Raw genomic sequence first — 25015 nt, 5'->3', positions numbered from 1 at the left:
GGATGCTCCTTTTCAACATCTGAGGATGAAAGAACTTGAGGAAATGGATTCTAGTAAACAAAATAATTTGTGGCTTATTTTGATGGTGAATTTCCTGGCCATAAGGTTTGCTGAGCATTATACTGGTCTGTTCGTTTCCCATCCATCCTTCAGTTCTCAGTTGCAATGGCCTTTACTCAGAGGGCTATACCCTGAGGGACAGCAAAGCCCTTCGGAAGGAGAGGCTTCCTTTTATACTAAGCTCTCTGCACTCTTACTTCTGTTACAGTATTTTTTGTGTGCTGTTGTTGACTTATGAATGTCTGTCTTCTCTGGGCCATAATCTCCATTGAGACAGTGAGCTTACCTGGCCCTGATGCCTAGTACAGGGCACAGGGCACTGAATGAAATCTTGCTGAATGAATGTAGTTGGAGTTGGGATTTTCTTTTCTAAATACCTGTATCTACTTAAATGTTGGGGTCATTTTAATGGAAGTGTGGCTTACTGCGGTGGACTCAGGCAGTGAACTCCAAATTCCACTCTAAGAAAAGACTCTGTCTGTCTGTCTGTCTGTCTGTCTCTCTCTCTCTCTCTATCTCTATCTCCATTTTCATCATCCCCATTATCTTCCTATTGGAATAAGAAGCAAGTACTTAAAATGCAAAGGAGGTTTAGGAAGCAGACAACATCTTCTCTCACTCTCTCCTTCCTCTTTATGGTTTCACATCACCCCAATTTCTAGTTCCCCTTCCCTGACTGGCATCATCTAAGAATCAGTCTCTGCAGTTTGCGGCAAAGTCCCCAAGTAGAAGCTACATACTGGAAGTGAGTGACCACTCAGGATGGATGTGAAAGACAAGGGGAAAACATTTTCCTTTTAGGGATAGGGAAGATGCGCTAAGGTTTGGGAAGCGGGCCTTGGATACTCTAGACTTTTTCTTGCTGGGCATAGTGGGAGGGGCTCTGGGACATGTCTGAGGCACCTCTCTCTCCTTTCAAACAAGCATCTTCAGATAATCCCCAGGCTCCTTTAAGAACTCTTTCTCAGGGTATAGGAGAGGTGCCTATCATTTGTTTGAGCTTCCTGTTCTTGATTTTGTTTGGAAGGCTAAAGTCAACAGCCACTTATGTTTTTTGCATTGTTTGCATTGTTTAAAACTTTGGGAAATTCATTTGATTTCTTCTCCAAATGAGCTTCCCAGCCCCCCTGGAAGACATCCAGAAGCTAGCCTCACTTCCAATAGTTAGCAGGGAATGTTGTCTCTCAAAGTCAGGTTTCCCAGCTTCTTCTAAAGGCTGCACTTGAGACTGTTTACTCCAGCTGATGGTTCAGTCTCTGGGCCAAGCACAGGCTGTCAGAAATGCCCAAGAGAGGATTGGAGTCTAGTGTCCTGGGCGCTCAGAAAGCAGTGCGGGTCCTGGAATTATACCTGGTGTCCAGTCCTGCCTCTCATTAGGTGGCCTAAAGCAATTTACTTACTTCTGTGAACCTCAGCATATACATCTTTAAAACAGAGGAGTGATACCAACTGTATGTAGGTCTGTGTAAGGGTTTATGTGATCATGTGCATGAAGCCCTTGACAGAATAACTGGCATGGAGTAAGCATTCAACAGTGATCATGTGACCACATTTATTATTAGGCCTGGGATCCTTCCTTTCATCATTCAGCCCTGACTTTGTTCCTGCAGCACTTGTAATGTTTCCAGCTGCCTTTGGAAGATTTTCATTCCATTTCTGGGCAAAACATTAGTCGATGTGCTCTCATTTAATTTGGGGGGGTAGGGAGGGCACACCAGAGTGCAGACACCCATGCGTGCTTACTGGAACGACTTGCTGAGCAGATAAAGCAGCAAGGGATGTTCCAGAAACCTTGGTTATTGCAGCACTTGGTGAAAGCGAATGGGGAAATACGCTGCAAGTCCTGTCTTTACTTGTACAAGAAGAGTCAATCCCGCAGGCTGCTTGTCTCAGCAGGATCAGCCTCTGCCTACCGTTGGGACTGGTAATTGGTGGTGGGGCCGGAGAAGGAGATGATATTTTCCTCCCTTTCGGGTAGAAGTGTGTCTTTACACTGTTCTGTCCCCTAGAGTTCCCTGGCCTCAGAGTATAGAAGGGACCCTTGGAGCAGTTTAGTGCAGTAACTTCCTTCTCTGGAAATTCTGGAGTTTCCCAGAGCCACTTCCTCCCCTGACACCCAAGCTTAGAATTTCCTGATTGTAGATGGGGCATTAGTTTCTCAGTGCAGAAAGCACCCACCCGTTAATCTTTGGGGTGTTCAATTCTCTCATCTCCAAAAATACCTTTAATTGCCTTTATCTAGTTAGTTCTGCTCTCCTCTAAAGAAAGGAAGATCTCGCCACTCCCAGCCACACCTCAGAAGTGAGTAAAGCTTTTGTGCCTTTTAATAGCACTGTTTGCATTGGTGTCAGGTTTTCATTTTCTTTTAATTTCATGATAGAGTAGCTGTGGACTGTTCAGGCTGAACCAAAGATTCTCAAAGCACAAATGATTCTTCATGGTGTCAATACACAGTACATTGGAACCATTGGAACTACGCATTCCCCTTGGCATTGGGAGCACTGGGGCCAATCTTTCAAGGTTTATCTCCCTGTGGGAGAAGGACAAAGACTGGCATTTTCTAAGCACCTGTTATGAACCAGCCTCAGTGCTGCTGCTTTATTGTATGTTTATTATTTAACTCCCATACATTTCTCTTTGAGGTACACAGCAAATACCCATTGACTAAACGAATGACTGAATTTCATGAGAGCCTTTTATAGGCTGAGAAACTGAGGCTCATAAAATTAAGGTGAGGTAACTTGCCAAGGATGGCTCAACTCTTCTACAGGGAGGCTGGAAATCAATTTGGAACTCCGCTCCCTCTTTTAGCCTCACACCACCCGTTCCCATTCAGCTTTATGAAGTTAATCCTATTCTTCTGTCCCCAGAACCTGAAGCCTTGCAAATTCAAGGTTTCTAAGAATCTGGATTTTTGAAAATGAAGGCCTTGAGATAATTTAGAACTACTGGCCTTGAGATAATTTAGAACTCTTCACAAAAAGAGATGGTGGGAACTTCCCTCTCCCAGCTCTTTGCAAGAGTACTGGGTCCTCCAAAACCGCCAAAGATCAAGGAACCAGCTCAGGGTGGGGTCTGGCCTCCTAATTACTCTGGGAGGTGCTGTTTAACAGTGCCTCCCTTGAGAATTTTCTCCCCACTAAAGAATGGTTTGAATTGGCCTACGATGCCAAAATTTATTGCAGGGAGCTCTGGGCTGTTTGTAGTAGTTTAGGAGGAGACTCTCTAAGGAAATCAACAATTCTGCCGTTTTCCTCTTAAATTGAAACCATTCACTCCCTCCAACTTCGATGGAGCAGGTTCTAGTCTGTGTGTTGGACAGTGTTTACTGTAATCTGAGAGCAGGATGCTGGTAACTCTCTCCTCCTTGTTTTGTCTGTTGTTCCTTCTTGCTGGCCAATCCACCCTGCTGACACATTCATCACACCCTGACCTTGATTCCAGAGGGAAATGCCACAACCCTGCAGGGAACCACTAGGTTTCTGGGTGTGCTAGAAACATGGACTTCTTCTTGAGCCAGAGGGCAGGGTTGGCTGGGGGCTTAGAGGTCATCAAATCTAACTTTTTCCTTGTCTGATAAAGAAACAGGCCCAGAGAGGCAAAGTGACTTTTCCAGGTACTAAGAAGTCTGGCACCAGACCCAGGCCGCTGGACTCTTAGCTAAATATTTTTTGCACAAAACCAAAGAATCATAAAAAAAATTCATAAAAAGATGAATAAAGTATGGTCCCTAGGGAACTTACTTTGATTATATGGTTTAGTGTCAATTGAAACAGTTTCCTTTCTGGAATGCTGTTTCTCTCACCATCTGTCTGTCTGTCTATCTATCTATCTATCTATCTATCTATCTATCTATCTATCTATCTATCTATCTATCTACCTACCTATCCTTTCTGGAATGCTGTTTCTCTCACCATCTGTCTGACTATCTACTATCTATCTATCTATCTATCTATCTATCTATCTATCTATCTATCTACTATCTACCATCTATCTATCTATCTATCCATCCATCCATCTTATATAGAATCAGAGCCCTCGTATCTGCATAATTAGGATCCTAGCTAGAGGTCTTGAGTGGCCATTACCAAGATACAGTGAGTGACTGACTAGTTAATCAAGAATTAAGCCAGAGTAAGAGGCACTTTATATTTTAGTTGGCAGACATATACTTAATCATTGAGATGGTTGGCTAATGCTTTTCGAGTACCAGGCACTTTGCTAAGTGTCAGGCACTTTGCTGAGTATTTCTGGTGCATTTCCTCATTTCATCCTTCAAAGCGCCCCAGGAGGTAGGCATAACTTGCTCTTCACTAATGAAGCTTAAAGGTTAAGAAAACATGGCATACCTAGCGTTCCACAGGGGTCCAGGCCAGGACTTGGGCCCTTGTCTTTGAGATAGGAAAGATTATGAGCATGACCCCTACACCAGCTTCCAGAACCTTGGGGCTAAATTGTTTCAGTCACCACTTACAGTAAAATGAAAGATGCTGTAGATGCTGGGTGCCCAGCAAATTCTTGTAAGACCTCAGGGGGTGTGTGACAGACACATTGAGGCTGCAGTCTCCCAGGCTGTTCTCAATCAGCTCGATTTGCCTCCTTGAAAAGTTTAGACCGAGACCCAGAAGGGGCAGACTTAGCCTGTTGCCACCAACTCTGTATCCACCTTTTCACCCAAACGGAACCCTTACCCCAAAAGCCAGGTCATTCAGTGGCCACATTTTTTGGCTTCCAAATCTCCCCTGTCCATCCTATCAAGTCCAAATTCCAGAGGCACCTCCTCATGGACCTTGGAGTCAAAGATGAATTCCAAATTGGATTTAATCTGTATGTGTGGGTACCTATTGCAGGTAACTGATCTCACCCCAAGCCCCATAATAAATAAATAAATAATGCAAGGAAGTTCATAGAAGAGTGAGTGTTGGACAACCCGGAGTGCCTCCCAAAGCACCCTCATCTTTCCCTACAATAGCTCCCCCTTTTATTTTAGGTGTAACACTGCCAGTATCTGAAATCTGAAATTGCTTTATTTCTATATTAATAATTTCCAATATAGTCAGTTGCCCCACACTAGAAGGTAAGTTTGTGTTTATCTCCCCAGGACTGTTGCTTCTCAGTCTGGCACTAGCCCCCAGGTCCTGAGACTCTTATCTTGATGCTGTTCCACTAAACCAAAGAAACATCTCTTGGGGGCCAGACTATATATCAGATATGGGGGATACATAAATTAGGAAAACTTCAAAGATATAAGACCTTGCATCTTTCTTCAGGACTCACATCACATCTCACACATAACATCTGTATTTTTCTAGAAGGTGCTCTGGACTGATGCCTTGCACCATGTTCTAGAGGGACCACGGGGATTTAGGAGGTGCAGATCTCATAAGCAAAGGCCCAGGTGTCCCGCCCCCGGTGTGTCTAAGCACTCCTGCAATGACCCTGTGAAGGAAATTTGGGCTCCACCAGCGCTGGCTCTTGCCCTGTTCCACGGCCATTTATGTGAAGGAAAATTAAGACCTTATTTTCTATGACAACTTCACAGAAAGGTCATCTGTAACTTCCTCTACTACCGAGCCTTCTGGACCTTTGCACAGGCCATGTTCCTACAAAGCAGGAAGTGCTATTTGGCCCACTCTGCCTGAACATGAAATGTTAAAGATTTTAGTCCAAATCCTGTGGCTTGTGTTGGATTTAAAAACTTGTCAGAAATGATTTCTCTGGAGCCTGGCATTTGAGATTGGCATCAGTTGCAACAGATGAGATTTCACAGATTGAAAGTTCAGGAAGAGGTGTGAGTGACACGCTATTAGCTCACAGGGCAGTTGGCATAGTACTGATCCTGGAAATCTTTTGGCTCAGGTTTTAAAATATCCCCACAACCCAGCCTCTCCCTCTGTAGAGCTTCTGTTTGGAATGTTTGTGTTACTCTTAAGAGCATCTGAAGAATGGATAGGGGTAGGGATATGCAAGAAGGCCTTGCCCCTTGTACACACATGTGCACACACACGTACACAAACTCGCATACGCCAACGTCTTCACTCTAGTGTCTGATAAAGGACAGAGACTGAATTTTTAAGTCCGATGATTTCTAAGCCAAATTCAGACTCAGTGGCAGTCTAGACGTGAGCTTAGTCACTTGCAGGTTACAAATGAACTATAAAGGGATACTTCTGCAGCTCCTCACTTAGCTATTGTTGAAAAAGAAAAGGGGTAACCTAAAGACATGATTCTTGTTTTGTCTCAGTCTACTTGCAAGTCAGGATTGTAGGTGAATTGTAAATTTACTACTACTGCAAGCAAGTCCCAAGGATTAAGAATGACCTTTTCTTATAAGCTACAACAAACTCATGGCTGTTCCTAGGAAGGCTTGTATGCTCACTCGCTTGCATTTGGATAAAATTTTTTGACTAACAGGGAAAGAGGCCACTGGGGATTGCAAAGCACCTGGTGCCCATAAGAGGGTGACTGGCACTGTCCCTCCTATGAACTGACGGAGTGGTGTGGGGGAGAAGTTAGGAACCGTCAATCTTAGGGGTGACCATACCAGACCAGCTATCATGAAACAGGAGAGGTAGTGATCTGTCTGCTGTCACACCATGGAGAAATGTAACACAGTCTTCAGGCTTTTCCTCTCACTGTGGTCTTGAGATGCTCCAGAGCACTGGCTCTTAGATCCCACTGCAGAAGGGAGGAGCGAAGGTAGCCAGCTGCCATCTACCAGTTCTATTTGCAAGCAACTAGCAATGTTAACCAGTGGACTCAAGCTATCTGGCAAGAGGCATTATTTTGCAACTCCTGGAATCTCCTAAACTTAAGCAGTAGGAGAAGCATGTCTATGTTATGGACTAAGCAAGAAAGCATAAGGCTGCCTGACTATCAGTGTGACCTTGGATAGATTTCTTAATCCCTCTAAATCTCACTTTTCTTATCTGTAAAAGGATTTGATGCAAATAATAGCACTTATACAACTGTTGTGGGGAATACATAAGGTATTCAGTGTGGAGCACCTAGCTCAGAATACTGCACATAGTAGGTGCTTATATGAGTGTTGCTGTTGCTGAAGACCTCAATAAGGAGCTCAGCAGTATCTTATGCGGGGGCTTGAGCACCCCAACCACACCCCATCCCTAGTGTGCTTGCACTTCAGGCTTTGGTGTGAAATTCTGCGTGCTACCTGAAGAAAGGTGTGACTTTGTTAAACTGATTCTTGGCTAACTTGTGTCAGAGGCCAAGCATCATACCAGGGCTTGGCTCCTGATTCTGCCTCTTCACAATGGGATGTTGGGTTGATCGTGTGCCAAACCTCACTTAGTTCATCTGCAAAATGAGAATGATCACATGGTCTAACTGCTGTTGTGGACCTAGACAGCTGTCCAAATCAAATAACAGCTCCATCAATTCCAGCATTTTTCTTTCTCACTTGAGAAGATGTTAAATGAGAGAGGCAAGAGAAATTAAATCACAGTTGGACATACCATGGAGCATGTGGTGACACTGGGCTCCATGAGACTTTACGTCCCTCCATCCGTATGACTGGAAGCATGTCCACCTTTGCTCAGATTCTGATTTGATACATCCTTTCAAACTCACAGCCACCCAGCCCCCATCCCAGGAGATCAGGATTAGAAATTCAAGCCCTGCTATCTCCTCTCTACATGTTGAATTAGGGACAATCTTGAATGGAAAGCTTAAATTGCAAAGCATTTTTATTCTCGAGACTAAAATACAAAAATAATAAGATAAAATGTGTATCGCCCAAAGGGCGTTTCTATGCAATCTATTTCATTGGGCTGTTGTCTTTCAGCTGCAGAGCCCTGTGCTAATTACTTAGCTCTTTGACCCTGTTTCCACAACTGTCATGTGGGGTGACTGACCCTCTTAGGGCTCCAGATGCCCTGGGGTCTCTGGAGACTTGCAGACCTTGCTAGGGTCCCTACAGTGATTGACCACTACTGCAGTGGTTTCAGGTGTTCCACTGAGCCGTCCAGAGCACTAGGAGGGTGTCAGGACCATTGGCGTGGGGTGGGGACTGGACAGAAGTGAGCAACAGGTAGATTGTGGGTCTGGGGTCAACCCATCCACCCTTTCTCCAGTTCCCATGAGACAGCTCTGCTTTTATCCAACTCAAATATTGTAGCTCTGGGGGCTGGGCTGTGGGGTGGGGGAAGAAAAGTCTGAAAGCCATCACTCTTCTGAATGCTGCCACTTTTCCTCTTTGTTGACAACCTAAGTTGGAAAGGGCAGCACCCCTGGATAATGGTAAAATCAGAGAGCCTTGAGTTTCATTCAAACGCTGTAAGACTGATTTTCTTATTCTCTTGGCCCTTCATTTCTTCACCTGTAAAATGGGTCCACTGCCCTGCTTGTGGGCCTCACAGAGCTGCTTTGAACGTAGAAATGCCTCGTCATTGCGGAAGGAAGCCTCCTACTGCAAGAGCACCGCTGCTTGCTTTCCATGGCGTCATGTTCGCCAGGGTTTGGAGCCCAAATGTGTCTTATTTAATATTGAATTTTTGAGAAGCTTTCAGAGATTTTAATTTGCCCCAGGTATGCATATCCACCTCCCCAAGCTCACTCAAGCTCTAAGTATTTCCAAACTCATTATCTCATCCGGGGACTTGGGAACGCTGGGTGAGCACTGAGGAGCTAGAGGAAAGTTATTCAAGGTCTCACTACTTATAATTAACAGGACTAAGATGGAACCAGTTCCTCCTGCCCCAGATGACCTACCAACCACCCACAATGCAGATGTTACCTGAGGGTGACAGGCTCGGCCACCCTCAACTCTCACCAGTGCTCCCTTCAAAGCAATGGCAGCCAGTTCCTTAAAGAGAGGACAACAGGCTTGCACAAAAGCTGCTTAGCTATTACTGCAACTACCCCAGAAAAAAAATCTAGTTACAAAACAAAGAGGAACCCTCAGAAAAAAAAATCTAGTTACAAAACAGAGGAACCCTCCTTTTTTTTTTTTTTTCCTTTTTCTCTGTCTTAACAGGAAAAACCACATGTGGGCTCTTACGATGATTTTTTCATTTCACTGACCACATCCTGGGTTTGTGCTAGTCAATCTGCTAAGCAGATCTCATCCAAAATGGGGAAAACAAAGGTTGCAAAGACAGAGTCAGAGCATTTCCTGATTGAGCACCATGGCAACACACAGGTGTAAACAATGTTGTTTCTCTTCCTGGAACTCACTCACCAAAGACCACTTGACCTTACAGAACTGGGTGCTGAGGTGATAGTTCTGGGACGTGCTCTCTTTGGCCAGAAAGATTCCTTGGAGCCCAGGACAGAAAGTGGTGTTTTAAATAGACTCTCCTCACTCTGTCCCCTCTACTGGTTCCTGTCATCCTTGGGAAGGCAGGGATAGATCCCTCTTCAGAGTCTGTGAACACAACCCCAGAGTTTCATTTATTTTAATTTGTCCCAGGTGTACATATCGAACTCCCAAGCCCAAGCAAGAACCCCTCAAGTTCCAAGTATTTCCTAACTCCATAGTTTGATTGGGCATTGGTGGCATAGTGGTGAGCATAGCTGCCTTCCAGAGCTTGATTGGGTCAATCATTCGGTGGCTTTGACTAAAGGGCCAACTTGTGGCTGAGAGAACTCTGCATTCTCCTGTGACAGAGTGGATTTGATGGGCCCCTGTAGATTCAGCATTGGCCGCCATGACAGTCTCTATGCTTCATGGATAAAGTCTAAGAGGTTAGGGGGTATAGCCAAAAGCCAGAAAGTTAGGGTTCATCTCCTAGGTGCCAAGAGATGAATAACTCAGTTGAAAGAAACCCAGGACACATTCAGGAGGAAATTCTCTGGGTATGATGGTGGATGACTGTTTTCTCTGCTCATTAAGCCCTCACCAGCCTCCAGGGCACTTCTGGGAGAGATTGAGTCACTTAGGACTCCTGGTCTGCACTGGGCAGCCAAAGGCAATTCGGCCACTGAATGTGATTTTGGCCTCATTCATAAGTAGATGCTGAACAATAGACCCTTTCACCAGGCGCCCATCACATGGGTATCAGGGGATGGGGGCGGTGACGTGGGGCAGCAGGAAGGCTGCCAGCTTTCTGGGTGGCAGCAGGGGCTATAACTGCTAGGAAGACTCCCAGATGGAAACTTCTGGACTTTGAAGACATCAAACAATCCAACAAATGAATTAAAGAATGACTTCTCACGTCCGGTTAAGCTGGCAGATTATGGCTTTATTGGAAACGGCTTGCTCAGGCTGCCGTAAAAGACAGTTCAGTAGCAGGAATGTGGACTAGGAACCAGAAATCTAGCATGATGGACCCCGGAGGTCCTGCTTTCATCTTAACTGACGGAGACCATGCTCAGTCATTCTGCACTTTTATTTTCTCTTATGTTGCAAGAGAATTTGGTTAGAAGTTGTCTGTTGTTCATCCTAGCTTTAAATACTGATGATCCAGTTAAGAGTGATTTTTTTTTTAAGATTTATTTATGCATACAAGAGCTGGGGTACAAGCCAGAGGTGTGGTGGGTGAGAGGATTCACCAGAGAGAGTGGGGAGCAGAACAGACAGACCGAAGTACACTGCTGAGGGGAGAAGTGGGCGAGACAGGAGAGGTCTGCTGCACCCTGTGGGTAGCTCTTTGGCTTGCTGGGGATGGAACTCAAGCTGAAGAGGCTGCAGATAGCTTCACAGTGCTGTGCCACCAGAGAGGCCCAGCAATAGTGTTTTTTTAAAAAACAAAAAATTGACCATTTCTTTCCCTACCTCTGATCAGAATCAGAATGCATTTGGATGGGTTTGTGAGTTGTGTAATCTTTTTTGGTCATGAGCTCAGCAAGTCAGAAGACAGAATCCTTATGGGTTTTTTTGAATGATTTTTTTTTAAGATTTATTTATTTATAAAAGAATTGGGGTACAGGTCAGAGGCGCGGGAAGGTGAGAGAATTCACCAGAGAGAGCGGGGAGCAGAGCAGGCAGACGGACTGAAGACACTGCTGAGGGGAGCAGCAGGCGCGACAGGAGAGGTCTACCACGCCATATGGGTTTCTCCCTGGCCAGCAGGGAACCCACACTGCAGAGGCTGCGGACAGCGTCACAGTGCAGCGCTCAACCCGCTGTGCCACTGGCGAGGTCCCCAGAATCCTTGTTTTCATGAAAAAACACTATAAAAATGAAACGTGGAGAGCTTGCCGATGGTTTTGGTTGCCACTGTCCAAGAGGGTTGCGCATAATGACTCTCAGCAACTTGATGGACTAGGACAGAATACTCCTGGAGTACCATGCTCTGTTGGCCTGGCATCTTAGCTTGGTCTGTCGAGATTTCCCAGCTGGGCAGACATCTCAAAATGTCGCAAGGACAACCATGACCTGACCTTCTAGCCCTGGGCCAATTGAGCTCCTCTCATCATTGACCCTGCCCGACTGCCCAGCTCTAAAGGACAGACAAGGTGTGAGAGCTGCCTCTGGGGCTGGATTCTCCATTGCAAAGAGATCATGGGAAAGAAAGCACAGGTAGACTCAGAGTAGTCAGTCCCTGTTGGGGAGATCCAATGAATTGACAAACCTCAGATCTTCCTTCCAGTGAGCATGTGGATTTCCATTAGTGAGATTTTTCCCTGGTAAACCTTACCAAGGAAGCTCTTAGGGAAAGGGCCCTGCCCTTTCAAGCATTATGTTCTCAATCCAGGGACCTCTGTTCTTAAAATAATATTCAAACGCTCAAGTTCTTCTCTCGAGAGCTGCCTTTAAAGACTCACCTCTCCACACTGTAAAGGCCACAGGGAGAGTAAGTGGGCTTCCTGCCCAGCTATGGGGCTTCCTTTAACTCTCATAATCAGTCAGCCTGCCCAGCCTGAAACCCAGCCCACTGGCTACCTACCAGCTTAGCTGACTCATGTTTTATCAATGAATCAGTTACCTCCTCTGCAAAGTGGGGGTAATTAAAGTGTCATGCATAGGATTCTTGGGAGAAATCAGTGAATTCTTAGATGCAAAATGATGAAAACCTCATGTGGCCCAGACCAGGCACTTGGTGAGCGCTGGCAGCTGTTACGGTGGCCGTGGGAATACAAGCCATTGAGTCACAGGAGCAGACCTTATTCCCATCTTCAAGGGAAAGCCACTTCCCCAGACACAAATAGCCTACACTGGCAGCAAGTCAGTAGAAGACATCTCATTCTGCTTGAGGAGATGACAGTAGGGACCAGGCACAGCTGGGTGGCCCTTGTTAGAAAGTCAGTACATTTTGGGCATCTGGAGAAGTCTGGTTTTGAGAACTGAGAGTCTCCAGACACAGTATGATTGTACACTGGTTTTCACTGGGGCACACGATGGCTGTCATCCTCTCTCAGAAATGGCCCTGGGACCGGGGATGAAAAGGCCATGGCTATCAGTGGATTCAGACCAATGAAGTCAGTTCTACAGCTGTAGAAGGTGGTCTCTGAAACTCTTGCTTTCAGGGAAAGCAGCAAAGTTTCCTAAAACAAATGGTTTGGGGTGAAGACATTTTAGGTGTCCACTAGGGAATTCTCACCAAAGATCAGTGGTGATTCTTTCGACATGATGTGGGGGGTGGATCTGAGGGGGTGCTCTTTTTGCACCTCCCAAGTCTGCTTCTCCTTTAATGGGGGGAAGGGAGAGAAAGAGAATATTCACTTATTCATTCATTTATGCATCTGTTTGTTCAACATATGCCTGCTCTGTGTGGTACTGTGCTGGGTACTGGGGAGTGGTGGGGAAAGAGATACAGTCCCTGTCATGAAATCCATAGGACATTCCAAAAGTACAGAATCATGGGATTTCTGGTTACTGAATAAGCCTTGGAAATAGCAATTTCTTGAATTTCTTTATGTTTGTGTCATAGGCTTTTTGTATGTTGTTGCCACCAGAACACTCACACATCCATGCACACACACACGCATGCACAAACAATCTTGTATATAATTTCACTGGTCTATGGGCCTCTGAAGACTAACTCATGCATTCCAGGCTGAAAACCTCTAGCCACTAGCTTTATCAATAGCCAGCTGTGTGAGCTGACACTACTTCCCTCCACTGCCCACTCACAACTCACAAATTGGCCCCCTCTTCACTACTTTGGGAAGAAGGAAGAAGTGGTAATGGCAATCTGAGTGCAGTTGCACAGTGTTCCACTTTCAGCAGATGTTGTTGTGATTTTCTTCCACTTTGAAAATGACTGGGGCAAACTGACAAGCTATTCATCTCAGACTACAATCTGGACAAGGTTTTCAAATGTGATGGGAGTAAGACTTTCTTAGGGGGATCTGTTTTCCTTAAGCTGAGGATTAGTGGAAAATACAGGTGAGATGAATGGTGTTATGGGTCAGCCATGTCTTATCCAAGTAATGATGAATGGACCAGCCACCTGCATCATGGACAGCACAGCATAGAGAATGGTACTGTCCTGCCCAGATGACTTTAGACAAGTTACTTACCCTCTTTGTGCTTCCCTTTCTTGTTTCTAAAATAGGTTTGGCAATAGTGTCTATATCATAGCATTTTGGGAAGAATTAAATTATCTGAAAAATATAAGCTACCTAGGGAGAATGAAACACCCATTGACTCTTATTAAATGTTTGACATAACTCATCTCATGTAACAGTCCCATAAACCTGATAGGTTGGCATTGTCATCCCATCAAGGAGAGGTTGAGTGTGACACAGGTCAAGGAACTAACTAGCATTTAACCTGGGGCAAGTGGCAAGATCAGGACTGAACCCAGACAAGCTGAACTACCAAGCTTCACATGAGGTTGGTGCCAAAGAGCAGTTAGACAATATGAACCCCCTCTTGCAGAGTGCCTTGTTCTAGTCCTCCGAACAGGTCGCTGCTAGACGTCTTCCTGTGTGGGCGATGAGATTCTTGGGTATTGAGCCCCGAGACCACACTCTCCTCTTGCAATCCCATAGTCACTTGCAGTCTAAAGGTCCGAATGGCATTTCCTCTTTCAGGAAAGTTCCTCCCTGAATTTAAAATAGTTAATGTTGCACATTGAGTCTCTCCAAGGGAGGGAGAGGGACTGTTTATTTATTACATGATACAGAAGATTTATTGGAGACCAGAGGGCTCAACGGAAGACATTCTTGATTTATTTCCAGTTGGAAAGGCTTGTTTGAGAGATGCAATCGGCCTTTTAATATTAGTCTCTTGAGTCACAGCAGATCTGAATCATAGAGGTCTCTGTTTCTCAGGAGAGACGCACAAACCCCTACCTCTCTGAAGGGGTTTGCAGCATGACTAGGGCCATTACCATGGACACTGGAACCCTATTCAGTGGTGTGTGGTCCATGGTTACTCCTCCTTAAGCCTTGGGAATACTCCCAGCTCTGCACTGGGGAGGTCAGAGGTCATAAAAACTTAACATGAATGAGGCTTAGGAGGATGTGCCGAGTGGTTAAACCTCTGGACTCTGTGTCCCATTGAATCCTCGTTCCACCAATGCCAATTCTATGACCCTAGGTATGTTTTCACCCCCCTCTGCACCTCAGTTTCCCTATCTGGACAGTGGGGATTGTATAATGTGACCTACTTTGAGCTCATGCCTGTGACATGCTTAAAAATATGTCTGACTTCCTGTGCTCTGCTCTCAACGACACCATGCAATATGCCATTATTGCTGCTGGTAGTAACAATACCCTTTGGAGTAATAATTGGGGTTTGCTGTAATGTTAGGGAGGCCTGTTGGGAAGCCCTCTTGAGTTATCAGGACCCAATGATACAAAACCCTGAAGGCTTGGTCCCTTTGGAGGCAAGCAGGACCCAGAGGGGAAGGACAATGAATGTTCCTGGGGATAAGGGAGTGGACAAGAAGTTCTGGCACCATCCTTGTGATGCCTGGATGGCTAACTGCCACTAGGGTCAGGAGTTGCACCTGTATGCTGAGATTAAAGTGGATGGAAGTTGGAGAACTTTCACTTTGCATAGAATTTCTTCATTCGTTGGGCAACCCTTAGCTGCTATTTCCTCTGCTGGGCCCTTGAAAGCTTCTAGGAAGCTGAAGATTGATGTTATCTATTTCTTCCCTTCTGGGCTGACACAGGACACACACCACACACTCACTCTCACGCGATGCATTGTGTGTGGTCTATTCAGTCACCTGGGTGCCTACACGTGGAACTTGGAAGGGGAGGTTGGGGGGGTATTCAGAAGCCTCAGCCTGAGTCGGCTCCTTTTGCATTTGCATATTCTGTGTGCCAGGTGGCAAACTAGAATTAATTTTAATAAGATAGAAACTTCCAGTCAGCTCCATACCAAGCTTTATTTTTAACCTGAGAGTGACAGTCACCACCTGGCTAGGCACTGACAGGCCGCTGGCCTCCCTAGGCATCTACTAAAGTCTCCCCATCAGCCTCACATCCAAGAAGCTGATTGGGAGGCTCTGTGTTTCCTCTGTATGCCCCATGAGGAGCGCTCCCGGAAGGGCTGTCTCCCGGAGTGACAGGTTCCTTTTGCTAAGATTGGCCAACCAAAGTCAAAGCTGAATCTCAGTAAAATTGAATAGTATTTCAAAAGGGCGTTGCGCATTTCTGAACTCTGAGTTCCCTTGTTCATCAGCCAGTGTTGCAAGAGTGGCTTAAGAGGAACACTGTTAGACCCCAAAAGGAATTAACTGCACAGGAACACATTGTCTTCATTTCACCTAGTTCTGATACTGGCGATACTAGCAAAAGAAAAGCAGTTGATATTGGCTTACGTATTTCAAAGCTGTTTCTGTTACAGCTGTTTCTGTTATATACCCCGATATAAAATGGGGGTGCCTGACTGTGTGTCCTCACCTGCGTGCTTAAAGGGGACTTATTAATGCTAAACTGCAGACATACACAAAAGGTTGATGAAAGGCTTATTTACAAGGGAAGGGGAAAATGAATAACTCAGGGAGAAAAAGAGGGAGATAAGTTCATAAATGCGTCCTACCCGTTCCGCTGACCTGGAATCCCAATGATCCGGTGAGCTGGCAAAAAAACCTAGCATGCCTTGTGGCCAAGCCCCACATGCACACACATGACCAGTTAAATACTCAAAACGAGAGCCTAGTTGCTTTACTCCACCCTCAGGTCCTCGCAACCTTCCCTTTAGTGATCCTGGGATTTGTAGTTCCCAGTGGCGTGGGGATGGAGTCCACAAAACCTCTATGGAGTTTGCTCAGGACATCCTTTCCTCCTAACATTTCTTCTCCTGTGACTTTTTAGAGTCAAGAGATTTCATGCTGGACTTGAACAGTTCTCTTACCGTCTCATTTTACGTTTATCACACACTTTTTCTAGTGGTTGGAACCCACTTCCGCTGAGAAAGATGAAAGCAGCTGCTGCCCATACTATTCAATAAAACTGACCCTGTCTTTGTCTTCATTCAGTAGTTGTTTAGGTGCGCCTCTCCCCTTTAGAGTGAAGCCTGGCTCTAAAGTTATGGAAGGATTGTGGGGCACACAGCCAAGGGGTTTGGAGCATGAGTTTGGGTGTGAGACAACCTGAGATGAAATACCTGCTTTGCCACTTAATAACTGGGTGACTTTGGGAAGTCGTTTAATTTTTCTGAGCTTTAGTTTTTTCACCTAGAAATATATACATACTTACATAAAACTTACCTCTCAAGGTTCTTGGCAGATAAGGCAACATAGAATCCCAAAAGTTAGCAACAGCCCTCCCTCCCTCCATTGTTATCAGCTCAGAAATGTAAATCAAAGCATCAGGGATTCTGGAAGGAGACTACAGCTCCAGGCTCACTGCCTCTGGCAATCCCTTCCTCTGTGTCTTGACTTTCTCACTGTAAATAAGCAGCATCTTCTTGGATACCTGTGGCGCTGCCCAAGTGAGGGATAGTCTGGGTTAAAACCAGTTTTGTCTGGGGCCTCCCTGGTGGCACAGGGATTAAACTCAGCTGGTTGCATGAGTTTGATCCCAGGGAGCTACCCCACATAGCATAACAGACCTCTCCAGTCTCACCTGCTGCTCCCCTCAGCAGTATATTTCAGTGGATCTGCCTGTTCTGCTCCCCATTTTGTCTCTGGTGAATCCTCTCACCCCCTGCACCTCTGGCCTATACCCCAGTTCTGGTATGCATAAATAAGTAAAAATAAATCTAAAAAAAAAAAAAAAAGTTCTGTCTGCATCCAGACTTGGCTCATAACTTCGTAACTTACAGCATGGGTCCCCGCCTGGCACTTGGGTCCCTGTGTGCCCAAGGCAGCCAGAGTAAATGTCAGTTTACTTCCTGTGATGGCTGTCTCTGAGGCTCAAGGAAGCACTAGGGAGGATTCATGCTTCAGCAGTACAGTTCCAATGACTTAACCTTTCTGAGTTGGAATTTACTCCAGTGCAACCTGGGGATAATACAGTCCCAGAAGAGTAATAAGTTTTCAGTTGAGATTGCTACATAGGACCAGGTAGAACAAGATAATTTTTCAGCCGCTTATTGAGATTTCAGATTAATGTCTGCAAATCCCACTGAAGTGTTTACATGAAACCATTCTGTAACCAGTTGCTAGCAGTTATGTTACAGGACAGGGAGAGTTAGACCATTAACTTGGGGGTACAAACAAGTCAATATGGTAAAAGTATGCTCTGGAGGGAATTTCAATGAGTTATTTATTCATTCAGCGAGACTGCAAGCACCTATTCTTTTTCAGTCACTGTGCAAGTGCTGGAGAAACATCTGGGAACAAACAGAACTTACATCACAGAAAAGGAGATGGAGAATAACTGAATGTACAAATAAATCAATAAGTTGCTGTGAAAACCCAAAAGCAGGTTGAGATGAGGAAGAGGGTTGGACAAGAGTGTTCAGATAAAGACCCCATTATGAGGTGATATGAAGTTGAAAGGCATGAATGTGAGGATCTAAGGACAGAACATTCCAGAGAGAGGAGAAGACAGATATAAATGTTCCAAGGTGGGAAAGAACTCAGAATATACAAAGGAATTAAAAGAGAGCTTTGTTCCTGGAGCAGTATAAGCTATTTAAAGTTTAGAGAAGGAGACAGGAGCCAGATCAGGTAGGTCTTATCTGCCATGATAAGGAAATTTATTCTGGGTGCAACTAGAAACCCTGGAAGTTACAAGAGGGGAGAAACATCACATGATTGCAGGAAAATGCTCACAATATAAGATTAAGTGGGGAAAAAAACTCCCAAATCTTTAACTGTGTATTTGGTACCAAATCTAAAACTGTATATTTGGTAAGCATATGTGTGTACTTCTACACATGCATTGTATGTACGTATATTTACATATATATGCATGTACATATTCAGAAAAAAAAACCCTGAAGAAAGATACAGCAAAATGATAAAATGTGTCCTCTAATTTTCTTAGAGGTAGAGTTTTTCCTTCAGTACTTCCTCCAATTTTGTCAGTTTCCCACAATTTGTATTACTATAATAATCAGAATAAATCATATGCTTTTAAAAGACTTTGTTGTGGAGCGATCAATGGAGAGGATGTAGAAGGATGCTCATTTACCCTGCCTAATCTCGGATTTGAGCTTAAAGTGCTTTGAAATACTGATGAGACTAGGAGGCAGTCTCTGGCCAATAGAAATGTTCTTCACCTTTTAATGAGTCAACTCTAAAAATTTTCATTCTTACTGAAAGATTTATGCAAACGGATCTAACAGTTCTGTTTCTTTCCACAGATTTGAATGTCACCTGCCGATTTGCGGGTGTATTCCACGTGGAGAAAAATGGTCGCTACAGCATCTCGAGGACGGAGGCTGCTGACCTCTGCAAGGCTTTCAATACCACCCTGCCCACCATGGCCCAGATGCAGAATGCCCTAGAAGCTGGGTTTGAGACTTGCAGGTAAGAAACAGCAAGGCCCACTGTGGAAAGCTGGCAGCCTGGGCCCAGGGGGCGGGCTCCAAGCTGGGCAGGCTCTTCCCGCAGATGAATGGCTGACTGCCTGCAGGGCCTGCCCCACCCATTCATTTGGCCAAGTCAATCTGGAACCTGCATGACAACTGGAATTGAAAGGCAGCTGAAGACACCTTTGTGAATCATATAGAGGTTGCTTTGGAGGAGGCCATTAAGGGTCATGGGTTGGAATCCTCTTGCCTAAAGTGCTTCCACAGCTTTCTCCAGGCTTTGAAGAAGCATGCAATATCATTGTCGAAACCACAAGAAAATGTAAACCAAATAACAGTGTTCAAAATAAATATGTGCCTGGTAGAGTCTTGGCCTTGCAGACTTGGCTCAAAGCAAATTTTCAAGCTCCTCCCCCTCCAGGTTTCTCTCTAAAAAGTTTGAGAGGGTAAATAAAAGGGTGTGACAGTTATTAAAATACGTTATTCCAAGTGATTGGGAAGTGATTGGAGAGGGCCCCTGGTGAGGCCTGCCAGGGGTCACCGCAGGCCCTTCCGTTCCATGTTAATCACAGCAGACAATGGATTTTTTTTTATTCCGATGGTCATGTGGCAAGTGGTGCAGACTAAGCAAGCAGTGGTGATGACCACGACCACGGTGAAGTGTTTCCATTTTTTTTTTTTTTCCACTAGAAGAGTCTGGGCAATCTGAACAAGCAAGTTTCCACTGCACCTGATCTCCTCCCTGGTGCTTTTTCAATGCAGTCTCATTAGGTAACGAGTTTCCCACATACAAACACACACCTATAAACATGCAAACACAGACTGCCTTTTAAAGTCAAGTGGCAGAACTCTTTATGGAAACCATTAAATGGAAGTTAAATAATGTGCCCCCACCCATGGTTATAGAGTAAGGCACCCACATGAAGAGCATAGCCGAGACTTTCCTGCTGAAAAAGAAAAGGAAACTCTTCACTCTCAAGTCACGCCATCTGATATGGTAGCTGCTGGCCCCATGTGGCCACTTACACTTAACTCATATGAAGATTAAAACTTGGTTCTTCCGGGCCTCCAAGGTGGCCTAAGGGTTAAGTCTCAACGGTATCACCACTATGGCCTGAGTTCATTCCCCAGCCAGGGCGCTAACCCACATATGGGGCACCAGACCTCTCCTGTCTCGCCCGCTGCTCCCCTCAGCAGTGTATTTCAGTCAGTCTGCCTGTTCTGCTCCCCACTCTGTCTCTGGTGAATCCTCTCACCCTCCCGCACGTCTGGCCTGTACCCCCATTCTTGTATGCATGAATAAATAAATCTCTAAAAGAAAAAGAGCAGGAAGGGAGATAGCTCTGGTACCTTTGAGTCAGGCTGTGGCTGTGAGGATGGCAGGCCAGTTAACAGAGTCATTTATTCTAGTCCCAGGGCTAATTGTTTCAATATGACCCTGACTAGGCCTCTAGCCTAAGAAAGTCCATTTACGAAGGTGAATTTTGATTGTGAAATAAGTACAAGGCATACTTACAAAATGAAGAAATTTCTCAGATGTTGAAAACGAGGCAAGTTTTTATTACTTCACCAGCCAATCAGCGAGTGTATAGATGCTGGGCAGCTTGACTCCCTTGCCTGCATCCTCAGACTGCACCATGGGTTGATTATATTATCCCACTTTATGGATGAAGAAATTGAGGCTTATTCTCATTCTGCAGTTGGCCTGGACCAATCATCTGAAGAGGGAGGAGTCAGGATTCTGGCCCTGCTTCATGTGAGCCCAGGATGAGATAACAGTAACCCAGTCCTTCCAAGAGTGAAAGGGAAGCCTGTTGCATGGATTTGCTGAGTCACTTCTTCCCTCCCTGTGGACAGCCATACACACATATATTTTACACATGTTTTAAATATCCCCAGCTCTCACACAGTGTCATGTATGAAGCCACAAACACTCAGGAAGAACCAGCAAAGGGCATGGATTCTAGAATGTCAGTGTTATATATCGAAGGTGATGGAAGTGCTGTGAGGAGTAGGTTCACCCAGGAGCATTGTTATTTTAAAAAGAAGAAAAGCAGAACAGTTCCAAAGAAATCTACTGTCCCACCCATCACTGGCATTAAGTGTTGCCAAACTCATTTGCTTAACTTCACTCAGGTAACTGTGAATCAAGCATCTGCCATAGGACAGATGCCCAAGACTCAGCCACCAGCATAAAACCTTAGCAGCTACTCGCTTCTGTCTGCCCTGCCCTGATTAGTGGCAATTCTCATATATGTGGAAACTTATTACCGTTTAATTGCATCCCTCCCCCCGACACCCTAAAGATTCTTTGGAGGAACCAGTCTGTCCGTTCATATGAGAATTAGTCATGAGGGTACAGTTGCAACACCGGCATAATGAGCTCTATGTGCTTAAAAATTTTGAACTCATAGCCATTTCCCTGGATCTTCTGGGTGATGCATCATGTGCTGTTGCCCCGGGAAAGAAAGATTAAAAGGCTCTGTGCTGAGCATTTCAGCCAGCACTGCATTTTCAAAAACCTGCTGCATTTGGCTTCTCCCTTGCTGGGGTGCTGGCCTCCCCTTGCCACCACCTCTTCCCTTGCAATTGGTATTTTCTCAGCCCATCTCATTTCTGGAGGCATTGTTTATTTGGGAGCAATTGTGTGGCAAGTATTTAGCCACCAAGATGCTGATAGAAGAGGTTGGGGCTGTCATGTCTGAGATGGTCTCTGGTTCTCACATGTGCCCAGAAACAGCTTGGTGAGCACAGTAGGGCTTTAGTGCTTCTCTCTCTGGCTGAGCTGCTTCTGGAAAATTCCTGGGGTATTGCTGTTACTGACTTCCTTGCCCTTCCTCTCATGTTAATGATAATCAATTTGCTTCTACTGGCCATGGAATGATGCCTGGGATGCTCGTTGGGGTGAAATGTGCTGTGTGTCAGGTTTTAGGTTTGGAGTAAGGAAGTCTGGAGAGAGGAAATATAGGAAGGGAAGGGTTAGGGAAGGGTAGAAGAGAGAGAAGAAGGCAGACTGATATCTTGGATTGAAACATCTAGTCCTCTCTGATGGACTAAGTCAATCAGGTCATTTTGGATATTTTCTGGAATGTATGAAAATACTTAAGAGCCGGAGTGGATCTCCCATCATTCTCTCTTCCCTGACTCTGCTTCCCTCTGCTTGCTGCAGCTGACTTGATACCCCAGATGTTACTGGAGAGTTACTGTTTCTTTCCTGAATCTCTTCTTTAAGAAAAGTTCCTCATAGAGCTCTAACTAAAATCACCTGGTCTCAGTCAGCCATGTTGATCCCTTTTCCTCTCCCTCTGCTGTTATTTTTGGAGTTCACAGCCTCCGTTGCAACTTCTCACACCCCTCGGGGTAAATGGAATGAAGCATGGCCCCTGGGAAATGTCATTGGGTGGGAGATTGTGAAATCCCCTTCACTGCCTTACAGGTGAATAACTCTGGCTTTGCTTTTGCAGGTACGGATTCATAGAAGGGCATGTGGTGATTCCTCGGATCCACCCCAACTCCATCTGTGCTGCCAACAACACAGGGGTGTACATCCTCACGTCCAACACCTCCCAGTATGACACCTATTGCTTCAATGCCTCAGGTGGGTTCTAGATGACTGCCTTTGCATTTTGGTTTCCTTTGGACAGGGAAGACTCTGGCAGTGAGACCGATAGCTATTCAGCCTTGGCTAAAGTGGGGGTTCAAAGAACAGAGGCTCACTGAATATCACTACAGCAGAGAAAAGATTCCTGTCTCCAGGTGTTTATTTGTCATCCTGGAGAGACCACCAATAAATGATAAATATGAAATAGTGCATATGAAGTCAGAGAGTGAGAAGTGGGATAAGAAAGAAAGCAGAGCAAGAGGCTACAGCATGTTAGGAACTCTTCATCTGGGAAGGTAGGCAGGAAAATGTCTCCAAGGAGGCTCATTTATGACAGTCCTGAGTGAAGTGGGAGAGATAGCCAGGACAGATTGGGCAGGTGGAGCCAAGCCAGGTCTGGGTAGCAGTGTGCTGCTCCCAGAACAGCAGAGAATCTGGTGGGTGCGGGGCAGTGCTAAAGCCTGGTAGAACCCCAGAGGGGGAATGGTAATGAATAAAGGCAAAGGGGTCAGCAGGGGTCAGACTGCATAGGGTCTTGAAGGCCATGGAAGAGAGTTGAGATTTTATTCTCAGTGGATGGGTTGCATTGGCATCAGTGGATGCCATTGCAGGATTTTAAATAGGTGATGACATTAATCTAATAGCATTGGAAGACAAGGCAAACGACTTGGAGTATGTACTAAAGGTTGGCGTTGAAGGGAGAAGGCTGGGAGGATATATGGTAGGTCTTTGACCTTCCTTAGTGTCTTTACCCAATTATTGAGAGCCTGACAATTAGACAATAAGAAAGCCAAGCTCAGGGGTGCATGCTGTGCTGATGGCCGGGCCTCTTCCCTGTCTAAGGGCCTTACTTCCAAACATTAACTTAGAAACTCATGTTTACAAGTCTCGTTCAGGCCCCAGCAAGATTGAAGAATTCCAGGCATCATGAATCTTCAGGGTCTTTTGAGATAGGTCAAAGCCATAAAAGTCAAAGTTTTGAATGCCAACAATCAGATAAATGTCTTTCTTCTCAAATTGGGCCTTCTGTTCCCCCTAAAGGTTTGAGATTGTGTGAAGGAAAAGACATATCACAAATTAAACTCGACATCTCTTCTTGAACTGTCAGTTGCATTAAGGATGGGAAGTGGATGTTAAATTAGCTGAGAAGTGATTTAAGATACTCTATGAGATAAACTCAGCTAAGATTCTACAATGACTTACAGCATTTTTTATATGACAGATATTATATGAGATAGTGGAATATGCAAAATGCATGCATTTTTCACTAAAGTAGAGACATCAGAGGAATTGTGAGACTACATCAGTAGCTTTAGACTACACTGCCCCCTCCACACACACTCACCACCATCCCGCTGTTGTATGTATGAACAGTATAGATTGAGTGGGAATCAAGAGGAGAAAATGAAAGTTTTGGAAAGAGAAAGTATCAGGGTTGATTAGTTGGGAAGTGTAAAACCAGTAGATTATGTCAAATATATTCAGATCACTCAACCTATGGAGAGACACAAAATAAGGAGGAGAAAATCATAAAACGGTTAATTCACCCTGGCATATGAGGAAGGAAGCCCCTCTCAGAATCTAGCCAATCCTTGGGGTCAAGAAAGTCTCACTAAGCCAGACCCCCACATTGCCTTGCTCGCTGAATGGAATGAAAGGCTGTTCAGTACGGTCCCCTCGCCTCACATGGGAATTGAATGTGAACTGCACATTTGGGTCACCATCGTCTTAGCATGCTGCCAGATTTGATGTTCTTTATAAAAGCGTAGGCAAATTGGAGCATGAAAGGGGTCCATTTGAACAAAGGCTCTGCTCATTTACAAAACCATCTTATTGGTTTTGACGTGATGCCCCGTTATGGCAACTCTGCTCCTGGAAATTCCTGGTGCACTACCGTTATCTGCAGTTATGTTTGAATTTGGAGGCGTTTGTTCAAACCCTAGCACAAAGAAGCCATAATCCAAGGCCTGATTCTGGGTCTGTGCAATGTAGGAACATCAGAAGCATCTCACTGTTTCTGGTGGTGTTCCCAAATAAACAGGATTGTTACCCTAAAAGACCTCCCAGCTTGGCTATATGCGTTGATTTTCAAATGAAAGAATTGTTGAGAAAGAACTATTTAAACTGCAAAACTGAAAGAAATATTAATTATTATTGTCCTCCCATGCTTTGCAAATTTCTTAAAAGATGGGACAAGAACATGTTTATCTTTTTTTCCCCCTTTTTAATTACATGATTGATCTGGTGTATGAGTAACTGCTTAAAAGGAAAACATAGACTGATATATCTGTAACTGCCTTGAATTGCTTGTTGCTGCATTCAGGGATTATCTAAATGCTTCTTGACCTGTTTATCTATGCAGACCACTTTGGGGGTTAACATCTCAGGTATGCTAACTGGAAAACTCAACCCTTGGGAAATTAGATTGATCCTTTTTTCCTTTTCCATTCATCAAACAAGATTTATTGAACATCTCTCTTTCTCCATCCCATATAATGTTCTAATCAACACAGATAAGGTTACTACTCATCTTACAGAGCTCACATATTTCTGTGGAGGTGGGTGGA

General features: G+C 44.9%; 1 protein-coding gene across 2 annotated transcripts in view; it reads left to right on the top strand.

The window, feature by feature from the left end:
• Nucleotides 1-25015, top strand: part of CD44 (CD44 molecule (IN blood group)) — a gene marked incomplete at both ends in the record, with an annotated part of 81567 nt that overhangs the window by 16881 nt on the left and 39671 nt on the right. For both annotated transcript variants that reach the window (XM_084246211.1, XM_084246210.1), the window contains 2 exons: nucleotides 18680-18845; nucleotides 22312-22445. In XM_084246211.1, the coding sequence (XP_084102337.1) occupies nucleotides 18680-18845; nucleotides 22312-22445 (300 nt within the window). The remainder of the gene's footprint in view (nucleotides 1-18679; nucleotides 18846-22311; nucleotides 22446-25015) is intronic.

Source organism: Talpa europaea (genome assembly GCF_964194135.1).
Source record: "Talpa europaea genome assembly, chromosome: 1".
Lineage (NCBI taxonomy): Eukaryota > Metazoa > Chordata > Mammalia > Eulipotyphla > Talpidae > Talpa > Talpa europaea.
This window is presented reverse-complemented; position numbering and strand designations above follow the sequence as displayed.